This window comes from Sminthopsis crassicaudata, chromosome 1 (genome assembly GCF_048593235.1).
Source record: "Sminthopsis crassicaudata isolate SCR6 chromosome 1, ASM4859323v1, whole genome shotgun sequence".
NCBI classification, from domain to species: Eukaryota; Metazoa; Chordata; class Mammalia; order Dasyuromorphia; family Dasyuridae; genus Sminthopsis; species Sminthopsis crassicaudata.
Window position 1 is genome coordinate 24,228,939 of NC_133617.1, and position 14,471 is coordinate 24,243,409.

The 14,471-nt window shown below is 42.9% G+C and overlaps 1 protein-coding gene across 3 annotated transcripts in view; it reads left to right on the forward strand.

The window, feature by feature from the left end:
* Positions 1–14,471, forward strand: part of FBXO21 (F-box protein 21) — a 149,898-nt gene that overhangs the window by 116,904 nt on the left and 18,523 nt on the right. For 2 of the 3 annotated variants that reach the window (XM_074296765.1, XM_074296783.1), the window contains exons 12-13: positions 7,095–7,164; positions 13,899–13,988. In XM_074296765.1, the coding sequence (XP_074152866.1) occupies positions 7,095–7,164; positions 13,899–13,988 (160 nt within the window). The remainder of the gene's footprint in view (positions 1–7,094; positions 7,165–13,898; positions 13,989–14,471) is intronic. The other variant, XM_074296775.1, reaches the window with a different exon arrangement.

Below are 14,471 nucleotides of genomic sequence, written 5' to 3' on the forward strand. Positions count from 1 at the left end.
CAGAGAGAGAGACAGAGACAGAGGAAGAGAGAAGAGGGAGGGAGGGAGGGAGAGAGAGAGAGGAGAGAGATGAGAGAGAGAGAGAGAGAGGAGAGAGAGGAGAGAGGAGAGAGAGAGACAGAGACAGCAGACCAGAGAGACAGAAGAGAGGAGAAAAGAGAAAGAGACAAAGAAAATCTATTGTACAATAGTCTTTCTATATAGCATATACAGTATACACACATATATACAATATACAATACATTCTCTCTAATACATAAGTATATACATACATTATATATATATGTAACACACACACATACATATATATATAGATAAACCCAGCTTCAGACGTTATTAGCTGTATAATCCTGGCAAGTCACTTAATCTGTTTGACTCAGTTTTCTCACCTGTAAAATGGGGTAAAAATAGCCTCCCAGGATTGTTGTGAGGATCAAATTAGATAATAATTGTAAATTATATATATATATGTATATATATATATTATATATTTATCTGTATATTTTACACATTTATTTAATAGATTGTGAGCTCTTGAGAGCAGGAACTATGTTTTGCCCAGTATTTAGGACAGTACCTGGCACATGGTAGGTGCTTAATGAATGTTTATTGATCGATCATGTACTTATCTATGTGTTCCTGGTTTCTCTCAATGCAATGTGAGTTCCTTGAGGAGGTCAGTCATTCTCATTGGTTTGGGTTTGGGAGCTGGTGTGGGTGTAGGTGAGTGGATGTGGGTATATGTAGGTCTGTATGGATGTGAATGTGTGTGCATGTGTGTGTGTGTGTGTGTGTGTGTGTGTGTGTGTGTAGTAAACTGCCACAGGAGACAGTGGTTTTCCTCTTCCTTGAAGTGAGAGGATCATAGAATCCAAACTGGACGGCTCTCTCCAGCCTCCCCCGTGGACAGATGAGGAAACTGAGTCTCAGAGCCCTCACCCCGGCTCTTGAAGCAAAGGCCAGATGTAAGGGCCCTGGAGTTAAAGTTAGAAAGGACCTGGAGGCATGGAGCCTTCCCACTTGTTTTGCAGAAGAAGAAACTGGTTGGCATAAAGGCCAAATGCCTTACTCTGGGTTACAGAGTATTCAATCCAACAAATAGGGATTAAGCGCTACAATCCCTAGCACCTGTCACAGTACTGGTCACAAACGAGGCACTTTTTAAATGCATATTTGAATAATTAACGAATGAAAGACTGGCTGTGTAATGTGAGGCAAGTCAGATCACCTTCCTGGAGTTGATTTCATCAACTGGGGGGTGTTGGGGCAGTGGGAAGAGCACCAGGTCTGGCTGAAATTGGGGAGACCTGAATTCAAATCAGATTCAGATACTTATTAGCTGTGTTGTCCTACACAAGTCCTTGCATCTGTTTGCCTCGGTTTCCTTATCTGTAAAATGGGGCTAATATGGCTAAAATGGGCCAAATGAGCTGATACATACAAGGTAGCATCTGAATATTGGCTTTTATTATCTGTGATCCTATAATGATGCTAAAGTTTGCAGCTACTTCCCTCAGTGAAGATACAGTTTAAGGAGCTTAATGGGTATATATTTGAATGGATGGATGGAAGGATGATGAATAAAGATGGACTGAGGATCCGAAGGGGTCATAGCTCCCCCGCTGTCCCCAGTGTTGACTTAAAAAAAAAAAAAAAAAGAACCCTAGGAGAGGATTCCAGAAACATGAGACTTCCTTGTTCCCGTGGTTCCCACTGCATTAGTGACTTCATCAGTCAGGGTCAAGGGTTGGGTTACAGGACTTGGAAGCAAACACGGGAAAAAAAAAAATTTACCATGGGCAATCTGATGGGAATAAACACAGCCTTCTGGAGGCCAAAGGAAATCAGAGAAGAGGGTTTTGTTAACCTGAAAGAGTGTAAAGGAACCTGAGCCTTTTTTCCCCTTGAGCTGAAGATGGAGAGAATTCCCAGTATGGAGGCTCCTTCCCCCAATGCAGATGTAACCCAGGTACATCTAAAGCTGGCAGAGATCTTGGGGCAGCTGGTCCAACTCTCTCAGTTTACAGATGAGGAAACTGGCCCAGAGAAGGGAAAAGATTTTTCCCAGAGTTCCATACATTTGGGAAGTAGCACTGCCAAGATTTAAAGGCAGTCCTCTGATTACCTGGCCAATATCTACTGTGGTTTATTATTTTCAAGAGTCATCTGGTGCCATAGGCCGCATTTGAACCTGTTTCCCCCACTCCAGAGAGCCATTTATCTCCTGTTTGGCCACCACGCAGCTCTAATAATGATTAATTATTATGATTAACACTGAATGAGGTGGGGGCAGCTAGGTGGCAGAGTGGTTAGAGACCTGGCCTTGAATGAAATGGATAAATGATTCAGAGGGGAAGATTTCAGCTTGCTATAAGGGAAAACTTCCTAAGGATGAAAACTATTCCAAAGGGAGAGGGCTGCCTTGGGATTCCAACTTGCATCATGTAATCCTAAACCCAGAAGTCTTTTGATAATCAATAAAGCTTTGGGATTCTGGAGTTCTGAATCGTATTTTTAACGTATTAATGTATTTTGTGTATCCTGAGCCCTATTGGAAGTCAGAATCATGTTTTTCATCATAAAATAAAACAAATACACAGAAGTACAAAGGATATGAATTCTATTGGAATCAGTTGGGAATTGCTGATTAATTAGAAAAGGCAGTTAATTAGAAACTCCAAGTTGGATCCTTTTCCAAGTGAATAATAACCCTCACCTTGTGAACCAATCTGAATTTTCCATTCATTTCAGTTCCTGAAAGGAACCACACCCTTATTGACACTTTTGTATGTCAATATTAGCAACATTTCTCCCATGAATCTCAGAGAAGTGTCAAAAGTAAAAGCAACCCTAACCTAACCGTGCCAGTCCTAAAGCTAGTGTTGAAGGAGGACAAAGTCCCAGAGGTTTATTTTACAGATGAGCGAATTGAAGCCCAGAGAGAGAAAAATAACTTATTTTTTTCAAATTTTATTTTCAAATTTAATTTTAATAATAATTTAAATAATAGCTTTCTATTTTAAAGTTTGCAAAGCGATTGACTATCTCATTTCATCCTCACAACAACCCTGACAGGTAGATGCTATAATCCCCATTTTATGGGTGAAGAAACTGAGATCCATATAATCTCAATTACTTATTTCTTTTTGTTAAAATTTATTTATCTTTATGTTATATTTAATCTGCTCAAAATATAAAGTTTGCAAAGCACTTCATATCTATTATCTCCTTTATTGCGCACAGTAATCTTGTAGAGGTAAATGATGTTACTAAACCCTATTTTAGAGAGAGGGAACAAGGGGCTCATTTGGAATGAAGTGGCTGCCCAGGTCACGCAGCTGGTTTGAGCCAGAGACAGAATTTGAATCCAATACACAGGATCACAGTCAAACCCTCTCTTTGAACAGAGGGAGAAAGATGAAATGATTTGGCCACAGTGTCGAAAGTGGGATTTGACGCTGAATGAACACTTTTTTTCTTTCTTTTTTTCTTTTTCTCTTTTCTTTTCTTTTCTTTTCTTTTTTTTTTTTTTGAAGTTTTTCTTTTTTTAATTATAATTTAATTTTAAAATTATAATTTTTGACAGTACATATGCATGGGTAATTTTTTACAACATTGTCCCTTGCACTCCCTTCTGTTCTGAATTTTCCCCTCCTTCCCTCCATCCCCTCCCCTAGATGGCAGGTAGTCTCATACATGTTAAATATGTTATAGTGTATCCTAGACACAATATATATGTGCAGAAGCAAATTTCTGAACACTTTATTTCTTAAATCAGTTGGCCACCCTGATTTAAGGGGGGGGGCAGAGAAGGACTTGGAATCCTGCTCTTTAAACCCTAAATCTACCCCTTCATACTTCCCCCCTTGAGCATGAGAAATAGGGAGGATCTCAGTTCTGGTGTGGGTGAGATCCAATTCTGAGATCTTGGGATTTTGCTATTATTATTAATAATGATAATAATAATAATTAGCATTCTGTTCCACTGCCAGCCTTCTGTGCCAGCCCTGGGGGTCCCAGGAAGCTGCTCCCTCAGCTCCACCCCTCAGAGAGAGGAGATGAAAGGAGAGCAGTGCTGTGAGCCCCAGAAGGGAGAGCTAATGGTACCTCCTGAATCTACTGCCCCAGGGGCTCAGAGCTAGGCCAGCTGTGCCCCTGGGCATGGCCCCAGGCACTCTCCCAATTCTGGGCTTGTTAAACCCTAGTCACTTCTTCTTTTCCTAATCAGTGGAGGGGATGGCACTTATTACTTACTACTTTGGGAAATGGCTGGGAGAACCCCAGGCCTGCCTTTAGGACAGCACACTTCAATTAGTATCACACTTTTAATAGTGTTTCACATTAATTGTTTCAGAATTAATTCAGGTGCATGTATATTCATGATTCTTTCCGAAGCCAGAGTTTGGGTTGTGATATTTTCATCTTTACTTTATTGCTAAAGAAAATGAGGCACCGGGCAGCCACATTGCTGAGCTGAGGTTATACAGTACAAAGTCAGGCCAGATATTTGAACTGGGGGTTCTGGGATTCCCCTCAATTTCTCCAGTCTAAACTTGGGGATGCATTTAGTAGAGATGCTTCTCTACTAACACAAGAAAGTCGGTTTTGCCTTTATAAAGAAGAGGAGGAGGAGGAGGAGGAAGAGGAGGAGTAGGCAAGAGCTAAAGGCAAGAATTGTCAGGTTTTTTTTTTTTGGGGGGGGGGTTCAGCTGGTATTCTACACCCAAAAGGAAGGAGGAAAGAACACTATCTGTGCAATATATGGATGAGGAACAGAGAGGGAGTGTGGAATGTAAAGAGGGGGTCTCCATTATGATTTATTTGCAGAGAAATGGTCTTGGAACTGACTTGGGGACAGGGAGACACCATTCGCCTGAGCACACAGAAACTACTGTTATGCCTCAGTGTCCCTGCCTCAGTTTCCTTGAATTGTTCCTCCTCAGTTTCCTTGACTCAGTTTCTCTGGTGGCAACCCCCATTTTCTGGCCATTAGGACTGAGGTAATTAGTGCTGCGGAGCTCTGACCACTCTAGCATTCCAGAATCATAAAACTCCAGATGGCTTATCTCAAATGCTTGGGCATCTCTTGGGCCCAGACTTCCTGTCTCCAAGCTTCTTCACTCCCAACTTATCAGAATTTATGGTCCTTCCTTCTTCGTCCCCAACCTGTCAGAGTTTAAAAGTTATGATCTTTTCTGGAGTTTCCACTCACTAGTGCTCTGCCCCTTACCTTGCCTTTGTTTCCTTGATCGCTGGAGCCCTATAAGAGTCTCTGGAATTACTTGCTTGTGGCTGAATGCTTAGAGACAAGAATCTATTCAAGCTGGATGGCTAATGCAACTTCACCCATCCTACTCTCCACTATTAAAATATTAAAACCCTCTGATTTCTGTCTTGCCTCAGTTTCTCATACATTACACCACAAGGGGCTGAGGCAGCCAGAGAGGGTCCCTCCAATGTCTCATTTAAGCACTAGGAAATTGTGTTCGGTTCAATGCTGAGGGAATGTCAAGAAAGGGGGAAAAACCCGAAATAGTCCTTTGTTCTCCAAAAGCTTATATATGATTGTGGGGGATATAGGGTGGGAAGGAATGGAGGCAAACACAGAGCTTATGAAAGTAAGCAAGGGTGTGATGGAGGCAGAAGAGAGCGCCAGAACCTAGAGAACAGGGGAGGAAGGAAAGAACATTCTCAACTAAAAAAAGGGAGAGAAGGGTTAAAAGCTCCCAACTGCATTAAGACTTTTGGGACATTCTGTATAACTTCATATATAAAGTGAATAAATACAATGTCACTCTTTGCTAACCCTAAAGCCTCTTGAAAAATCAGCTCTTTTGGGAGGGGGGACAGCAAACCTTTGATTTCATTGTCACGTGAAATTCACTCCTAGATCCTTTTGCCATATAAGTCAGCATCTCCTTAGTTCCTTGTGAGTTAGTGGACTTTCTATGAAATGAAGAGTGTAGGGAAAAGGGGACTTCATGGCTTTTGAGCTCCCTTCCCCACCTAGAGTTATAATGCTATCTATAATGCTATGATTGACTACCTAGGTCTAGTTATCACTGTCCTGAGTCTCAGGTCTTCATCATCTTTTCTTGTTTTTGTTGTTGTTGTTGTTGTTGTTGTTGTTGTTGTTGTTGTTGTTGTTGTTGTTGTTGTTGTTCTTCTTCTTCTTCTTCTTCTTCTTCTTCTTCTTCTTCTTCTTCTTCTTCTTCTCCTCCTCCTCCTCCTCCTCCTCCTCCTCCTCCTCTTCCTCCTCCTTCTCCTCTTCCTCCTCCTTCTCCTCTTCCTCTTCCTCTTTCTTCGCTTCCTCTTCTTCCTCCTCCTCTTCCTCCTCCTTCTCCTTCTCCTTCACCTCCTCCTCTTCCTCTTCTTCTTCTATTGATCCTCCTCCTCTTCCTTCTTCTCCTCCTTCCCTTCCTTCTTTTCCTCTTCCTTCTCTTCCTCTTCCTCCTCCTCCTTCTCCTTCTCCTTTTATTTTTTCTCTTCTTTCTTCTTCATTGTCTTCTTTTTTCTCTTTATTCTTCCTCTTTCTCTCTCTATATATACTTATACACATAATGTTTGAGGGTATATACATACACACATACACACATATATATAATATATATACATATACATATATATATACATATACATATATACATATTTCCATAGTGTATATATGTATAGTGTGTAGTGTAATAGTACAATAGCAGGAACAGGAGCTGTTGTGGTTGTGGTTGTGGTAGCTGTGGTTACTATTGATGTATCAAGAGTAGGTTGGGCCCTGGACCACCCAGAGCCTGGGATGAATTTCTGGGGTCAGCTTGAACCTCTTCTTTCCTCTTTCCCAGTTCAAAAGCTTCATTGGGGCAATGGAATATCAGCTCCTTGAGGCATCAACTGTTCTATTGATTGTGGATTGTTGCTTTTTCATCATTGTTGTAGTTTTGTTTTTTGTATCTCAGTGCTGATTGAGTGATGTCTTGGGATGGTGGGTAAGGATCTTGGGTGAGGGGTGTTGGAGATGGGGGATAGATTTTTTCTTCTCCTTGAATAGTTCGAGAATTCCCTTCATTACTAATGACCTCTTCCTCTTTTTTATCTCCTAGTCTCTTCAGACCAAATCGAACAGCTTCACCGGAGGTTCAAGCAGCTGAGTGGGAACCAGCTGACCATCCGGTAGGATGCTTATATGGTCCCTTCTATAGACCTGTTAAGAAGTGCCTGATAAGTTTGGAGCAGTGATCCTCAAACTTTTTAAATAGGAGGCCAGTTCACTGTCCCTCAGACTGTGGGAGGGCCGGACTACAGTAAAAACAAAAGCTCACACTCTGTCTCCACCCCTCAGCCCATTTGCCATAACCCGGTGGGTGCATAAATGTCCTCAGTGGGTGCATCTGGCTAGTGGGCCCCATCTGGCCTGCGGGCCATAGTTTGAGAACCCCTGGTTTGGAATATGGGGATGGGAAAGGACTTCCTCTCTTCCCAAATGATGACCTTCAGGACCCAGTGCTAGGACATAAGATCTTCACCACATCTGTGTTCTGGTTTGTGCCAAATGAACCCCTTCTAAGAATTGTACACAAAAGAAAGTACAAAGTATTACAGAGGAAACCAATTATATTGAGCTATCAAAATATGATTAAAGAAATTCACAACCCTAAGTTGAGAACCCCAAGCCATCTTAAAGATCCCCAAAGCAATCTAAAAAACATAAGGACAACATGGTGAGGGGAAAGGAGCTTATAGGCATTATAAGTATGTAGGGAAGAGAAAAGAAGAGGGAGAAGGTCACTCTCCTGCTCTCTTTGGACCAAATGAGGAATCTGAGATCATAGATTTTGAACTGATTTTATAGGGGAAGGAGCTCAAGTGATTGCTTAAGGCCACATGGATGATCTGGGCCAGAGACCAGGATTGGAAGCCAGATCCTTCAATTCCAGATTCAGCATCTCCTCCCCTGTGCGTCCCAGGACCGTTAAGATCCAAACTCTGCTGGGATTTTGAGTCAGTGTTCTGGGAAAATGAAGTTATTCCTCAGCAAGAAATCTCCTTAGAAGCAAAATAGGGAGCTTTTTCACCTGGAGAAGAAAGGATGGTGGAGCTAGTTGGAAATTATAGGAAGACAGGTTTCAATTCAGGTCCAGATGTTACAGCTTTCCTTTTTTTATGTTTTGTTTTTGTTTTTGTTTTGCTGTGGCAGTTGGGGTTAAGTGACTTGCCCAGGGTCACACAGCTAGGAAGTGTTAAATGTCTGAGGCCAGATTTGAACTCATGGCTGGTGTTCTATCCACCACACCTCTTAGCTGCCCCTTTTATAGCTTTTCAATAAAGAAACATTACTTTGAGAGTGAGCTCCTATCACTGAAGAACTCAAATTCAAACCACAGTATTTATTAAGCATCTATCTGATGCAAGGCATTGAGAATACAAAGACAAAAACAAGAGGATTCCAGCCCTTAAGAAATTGACACTCTATGAGGGGAGTAGAGAGTGAGAGGGAACACAGTCTGTATCATCGATTGGAACATATTGATTGGCTCTCTATTACCTCCAGTATCAAATAGAAAATCCTGATTTTTAAAGCCACTGGGCTTGGAATTGGGAAGACTCATCTTCAAATCTGGCCTCAGACACTTAATAGTTGTGTGACCTTGGGCAAGTCACTTCATCATGTATGGCTCAATTTACTCATCTGTAAAATGATCTGGAGATGGAAATGGCAAACCGCTCAGTGTCTCTGCCAAGCAAACCCCATATAGAATCATGAAGAGATGGATATGACTGAAAAAATGACTGAATAACAACAGCAATGTTACCTCCCCACCTTTCCAGTTTTATCATGATTTCCTCCCTTCTGTGTGCTCTGAGATCCAATGACCCAGGCCTCCTGGTTGCTCCTAGGTTTCCGAAATTCTCTCCCCTTTTCATCTCTGCTTCCTGGCTTCCTGTGACCAAGAAATCTTTCCTAGTTCTCCTTCATCTTAATGAGCATCCTCTGAGAAAACAATTCTTTCTCTACCCCAAATTTCTCCTGTCTATATCTTATTTGTACACAGTAGTTTAAATGTGGTCTCACATACTAGTCTGTGAGCTCCTTGAGAGCAGGGACTGTATTTTACCTTTCTTTATACCCCAGGACCCTTATATAGTAGGCACTTAATAAATGCTAGTTGACTGACTGATACAGATAGGACTCTATTACCTCAGTCAAAAAGAAATGAGGGAGTGTTGAGGATTCAGGGAAGGCTTCATGTAGGAAGTGGTCCATGAAGTGAGCCTTGAAGGAAGCCAGGGATTTGAAAGAAATGGAAGGGAGAAGGAGTGATGCATCAGGAGATACAGGGCTGAGTTCATCGGGTGGACCAAATTTTGATGTAGGCAGTACACCTGTCTCTTGAGGGGACAGGCTTTGATAAAAAGAAAGACCGCCTACCCTCAAACTTACAATCTAAGGAGGGAGGGAGAAAACAACATATCAGAAAAGGCAGGAAATGGGGCGGCAGGGTAACAAGACCCTAGCAGCAAAGAAAAGAGGTGTCAGGGAGGGTAAGTTGGGGGGCAACTGGATGGCACCATGGATAAGGCACCAGCCCTGGAGTCAGGAGGATCTGAGTTTAAATTCAGGCTCAGACACTTAACACTGCCTAGCTGTATGATTCTAGGTAAGTCACTTAACTCCAATTGCCTTGATGAAAAAGAAAAAAAAAAAAAATAGAAGGTAATTTTGGAGCAATCTCAGGGAAAACTTCCTGGAATCATAAGTGGCATGGGCCACCTTGGAAGGCAGGGAAGGTTCTCTCTCCCTGAGGGCTGATCACTTTTGGGGGGGGGGGGAAATGCCATCAAGAGTGTTCTGATTCAGTGACCTCATGGTTACCCGATGCCTTCAGACCTCTTCCCCCTCTGAGATGATGGGATTTCAAGACTTGAATGTCTTATCTAACTCCAGAATGGCAGAGTTCTATTGATGCCCTAATATATCCCCTCCCCACGCCAGCTTCAATGGCTCAGTCCAACTTCAGGGTATCCTAGCTCCTGAGCCTCCTAACTCAGAGGAAAGGGAGCCCATGGCTCCCGTGGCCTGCTCCTTTCTCCTCCCCACCATCCAGCTCTGGCACCGATAGCTTGACCTTCCTTCTGCTGTCTGATCTCCCCAGGGCCCAGCCCTGCGGGACCTGGGTGCCTGGCTCATTTTATAAACACCCCAGCAGGGAGAGCGTCTGGTGGCTAGCTGGGAAGCCCATAACACCCTGCTTTGCATAATCTGTCACTCTCCGTGTTCCTCAAGGCCTTAGAGAACAATTATCCCCAGAGCTGTCACCCCGGGGATGACAGGACAGAGTTACAGGCAACATAAGGAGGAGGAGGAGGAGGAGGTGGAATCCTTCAGGGACTTAACCCCCTCCCTCCCTTCTTTCTCTCCCTTCTTAGGATGATTCCAGAGCAGAAAGCTTTATCCAGAGGCATGCGTTTTATTTTATACTCACTGCACCCTCATCAGGAAGCAATTATTAAGCACCTGTGGAGAGGGAGGGAGCTTTTCTATCTTTAGTGCCTTGCACAGTTCCTGGTACATGGTAAATACTTAACAAATCCATGTTCATTGACCTTTGATGCACTGTGGGGATACAGAGACCAAAGTGAGTCTGCCCTCAAATTGCTGTCTTTACTCAGGGAAAGGACCAGCACTTAAATTCACAGAATATTTACAAAATAAATTCCCAGGAATGATCATCTGAGCTGGCAATGCTGTAAAGGTTTTCTAAGCACTTTTATGTATATTTTCTCATTTGACCCTCACAACAACCCTAGGAGGGAGGGATTATTGCTATCCCCATTTTACAGATAAGGAAACGAGTCATACAGATAAAGTGACATACTTGGAATCACTTAGCTATTAAGTGAACAAGTCCTAATTTGAACTCAGGTCTGACTGACCCCAGGTCCAGCATTCTATCACCTTGATGCCAGGAGAATGAATTAAGGAAAGTTCCTTGATTACAGGGACATTTCAATTGGACATGTACCGAGCCTGGCATATATTAGGTGCTTAATAAATGCCTGTTGAATTGAATTAAACCAAGTATCTTCCAGTAATCAGGCTCTTCCTCCCAAAGAAAACAAGCCCAACCCTCTAATAATAGTAGATGATGGGAAGAGAGCTCAGCAATGGAAGCATTTTGTAGGAGGAGAAGAGGAGAAGGAAAGGGAAGGACAGAAAATGTATACAGAGTAAGTAAATTACATGGCAACTGCCCTCAAGGATCTCACAATCTAATTTGGAAGAGTATTGGAACTTTTGCCAAAAGATTTTAAACATTAAACAATTTTTGCTGTATATGTTATTGCAAATTGGTGTGGACACTGACATGGATGTCCAGTGTAATTCTTGTGCATTTCTCTGTGGCTCTTCCACAGATAGCTGACGTCAATGAGTCCGTCAATAAGCATTTATCAAACGCCTACTATGTGCCAAGCACTGTATACAGAAAGTCAAGAGACAGTCCCTGCCCTCACAGCACTCTCAGCCTGATGGGCAAGACAACCAGCCAACAACTCTGTCCAAACAGCCATGGGCTAGATGCCTTCCAGCCTCTGGTCCTTGTGGTCTCACAGCTGGTCCCTGGGCTAGTTGCCTTCCTTCTTTTATTTACTTACTTACTTACTTATTTGCTTATTTATTTATTTGTTTGTTTGTTTGTTTGTTTGTTTATTTGCCTTCCTTCTTAATGCCTAAAGAGTCTGTTTCCTCTGCCTAGTAAGTGACCAGACCAGAGTGAGAAGTTGAGGAACAGATTGTACAAATGGGCACCCTGGGCCAGTAGGGAACTCTGGGTCAGGAGGCCTGGGATCTCAGTGGTATCCAAGATTCTGATGCCAAGAAGCTCAAATGTCTTTATCTTCATCTAGAAAAAGAGGGAATGGACTGGTGACCTTCAAGGCCCCTCCCAGCTCTAATATCCCCTGTTCTAAAGCCTTACCGTTCTGATATTCCCATCCTAAGGTTCCTCTCAGCTTTAATGTCTAATAATACTGACTCCCAGTTATTATTATTAAGCTTCATGAAGGCCTTTCCTCACAACATTCAAATCAAACAGGCACTAAAAGTATTCTTATATTCATTTTACAGGTGAGGAAACTGAGGCACAGAGAGGCTAAGGAACAAGTACCTGCTGCCATAGATACATTAGATATTAGATAGAGATAGTATATTTCCCAGAAAATCTTCCTGGTGCTCCCACAGATATATTAAAGGTGGATTTCTAAGCCAGGTCTCTCCTAGACTAAGGCTGGAAAATCCTATAGAGATTCCCAAAAGGGGAAGAGCCTCACTGAGGCTGGACTAAGCAGCCCAGAAAATCTTCCTGGAGAAGGCAAGATTAGTATGGGGGGACAAATAATTGGCAGCACTGCCCCCACTCAAAGATCAGGCCCAGGGATCTAATCTGGCCAATAAGGAAATGACCTCTCTCTGTTGCTCTTCTCTTATTTTGGGGTGTTGGGAAATGGGTGGGAAAGAGAAACATCTCAGAACCCTAAAGATGAAGGAATTCTGTGCTCTTGGTTCTCTGATCATCCTTCCAGAGGCTTTTGGGTTTGTGCCTTTCTCCCCCTCTCTTCTCCTTCTTCCATAATGAGATTGAGCATCAAGTTGAGCACTTAAAGCAATCCCTTCCTGCTCATCAGATGCCACACTTTGATTCCCTGGAGTAGCAGGATCAGTGGGAAGCCACTTGGCTTCAGAAATGAGGAGAAAGATTAGGCTTCCTTGTTGATCTGACCACCATGTGGTAAATACCATTTATTCTGCAGCCAGAGAAAGGCCCAGAACTGGTAAGAACTGACAAATAGTTCCGGTGTCTGCCTGTTCCTCTCTCCTCAGCAACTCTTCCACCCCCACCCCCACCCCCATAAGCAGATTACAAATCTATAGGGGTGCCTAGACCTAGGCCAATGATGTCCCAATTTAAGTCCCCTCAAGGAAATGGAAAAGTGATTTGTAGTCAAAGGACCTGAGTTCAAAATCTACCTCTTCCTCTTATTTGTGAGAGCTTGGGTAAGATGCTTGACCTCTCTGGACTTCGGTTTCCTGAGTTAGATTAGATGACCTTTGAAAACCATTTAATCTATGTTCTTCTAGAACCTAGTCATGTGATGAAAGTAATTGGCCCTGGAACCCAGAACTGGGAGCAGTGGGTAAAAGGTGCAAAGAAGACTTTGGATTTGATGTCAAAAAAGGGTTCCTAACAAAAAGAGCAAACAAATGAATAAAATAATGAGAACTGTTCCAAAGTGAAGTGGGCAGACTGGGAAAGTACTGCTTCCCTCTTACTGGAAGCCTTCAAGCAAATATGGGATGGACTACTTTTGCAGGGACACTATTGGCTAATTCCTTTTCACTTATTGGTTGGACAAGAGCACTAGCACTAAACCCAGACAACTAGGTTCAAATCCCCCTCTCCGATGCTCACTACCTGGGTTTTGAAAGGCAATATATGATGAAACTGATAAATATCATATATACTCCACTGACTTCCTCCAAATGTCAAGAAAAAACAAAGAAGGCTCCCAGCATGGTCACCTCCAGGGATGAGTTGAAGGAAAGACATGAGTTTGAGGCACACAGAAGGGATGGGGCTGTCACCTGTACCACTGGAGCGTTGGAATCCAGAAGAACCCAGACCTGCTGGACTAAGTTATCCTACCTTGGTATGGCAAGCACTGGATAGAAGGAAGTGGCAGCTGAGATAGAGGGAAAAGAGACTTGGAAGAAAGGAAGCAGGGGCTGGGAAGCTCAGTAAAATTTGGCATTCTAAGAAATATGTGCCAAGTGTATGCAAAATAGCATCTGCTAGAGATGGCGGGGGCGGCTTTGAAAGTCAATAACTAGACATATTTTTTTGTCACAGAACAAGAAGAACCCAGCTCACGTGGATGGCCACCAGACAAAGCAGCTGGGCTTTCAATCACAGCTCCCTACAGACAGATATGTTCGCAAGGTTCATTTCCCCCCCAAACTTACAGAGCTAAGATTTAGCTTTGTTCCGGTTGTTTCCCTCAATCTAGGAACATGCTACAGACTCTAGATCAGCCCTGTGGTCTGTGCTCCATCTAACACTGAAGGCAGAAGACCATAGATTTATAGCTAGAAGGAGGACCTAAAAGGCCCCTCATTTTACAAAGAAGGAAATAAACCAGGGAAGTGAACTAGCAAGTGTAGAAGGCAGTGTCTGAACCTATACCTTCCTGACTGTTAGTCCAGCACCCTCTCCTTATATGAGGAGGTTTCAGTTTAGCTCTGGCAAGCGGCCAATGTGCACTTCCCAAGGTTAGGAATCCATCACCAATTCAGAGCTGAAAAAGCCCATGGAAGTCATCTAGCCCCCCCATCTCCCAGAGGATGAAACTCATGAGGCTCAGAGAGGGTTGAAATTTGTCCGAGGTCACACAGGAAGTAAATATCAGAACCAGGATTTGAACCA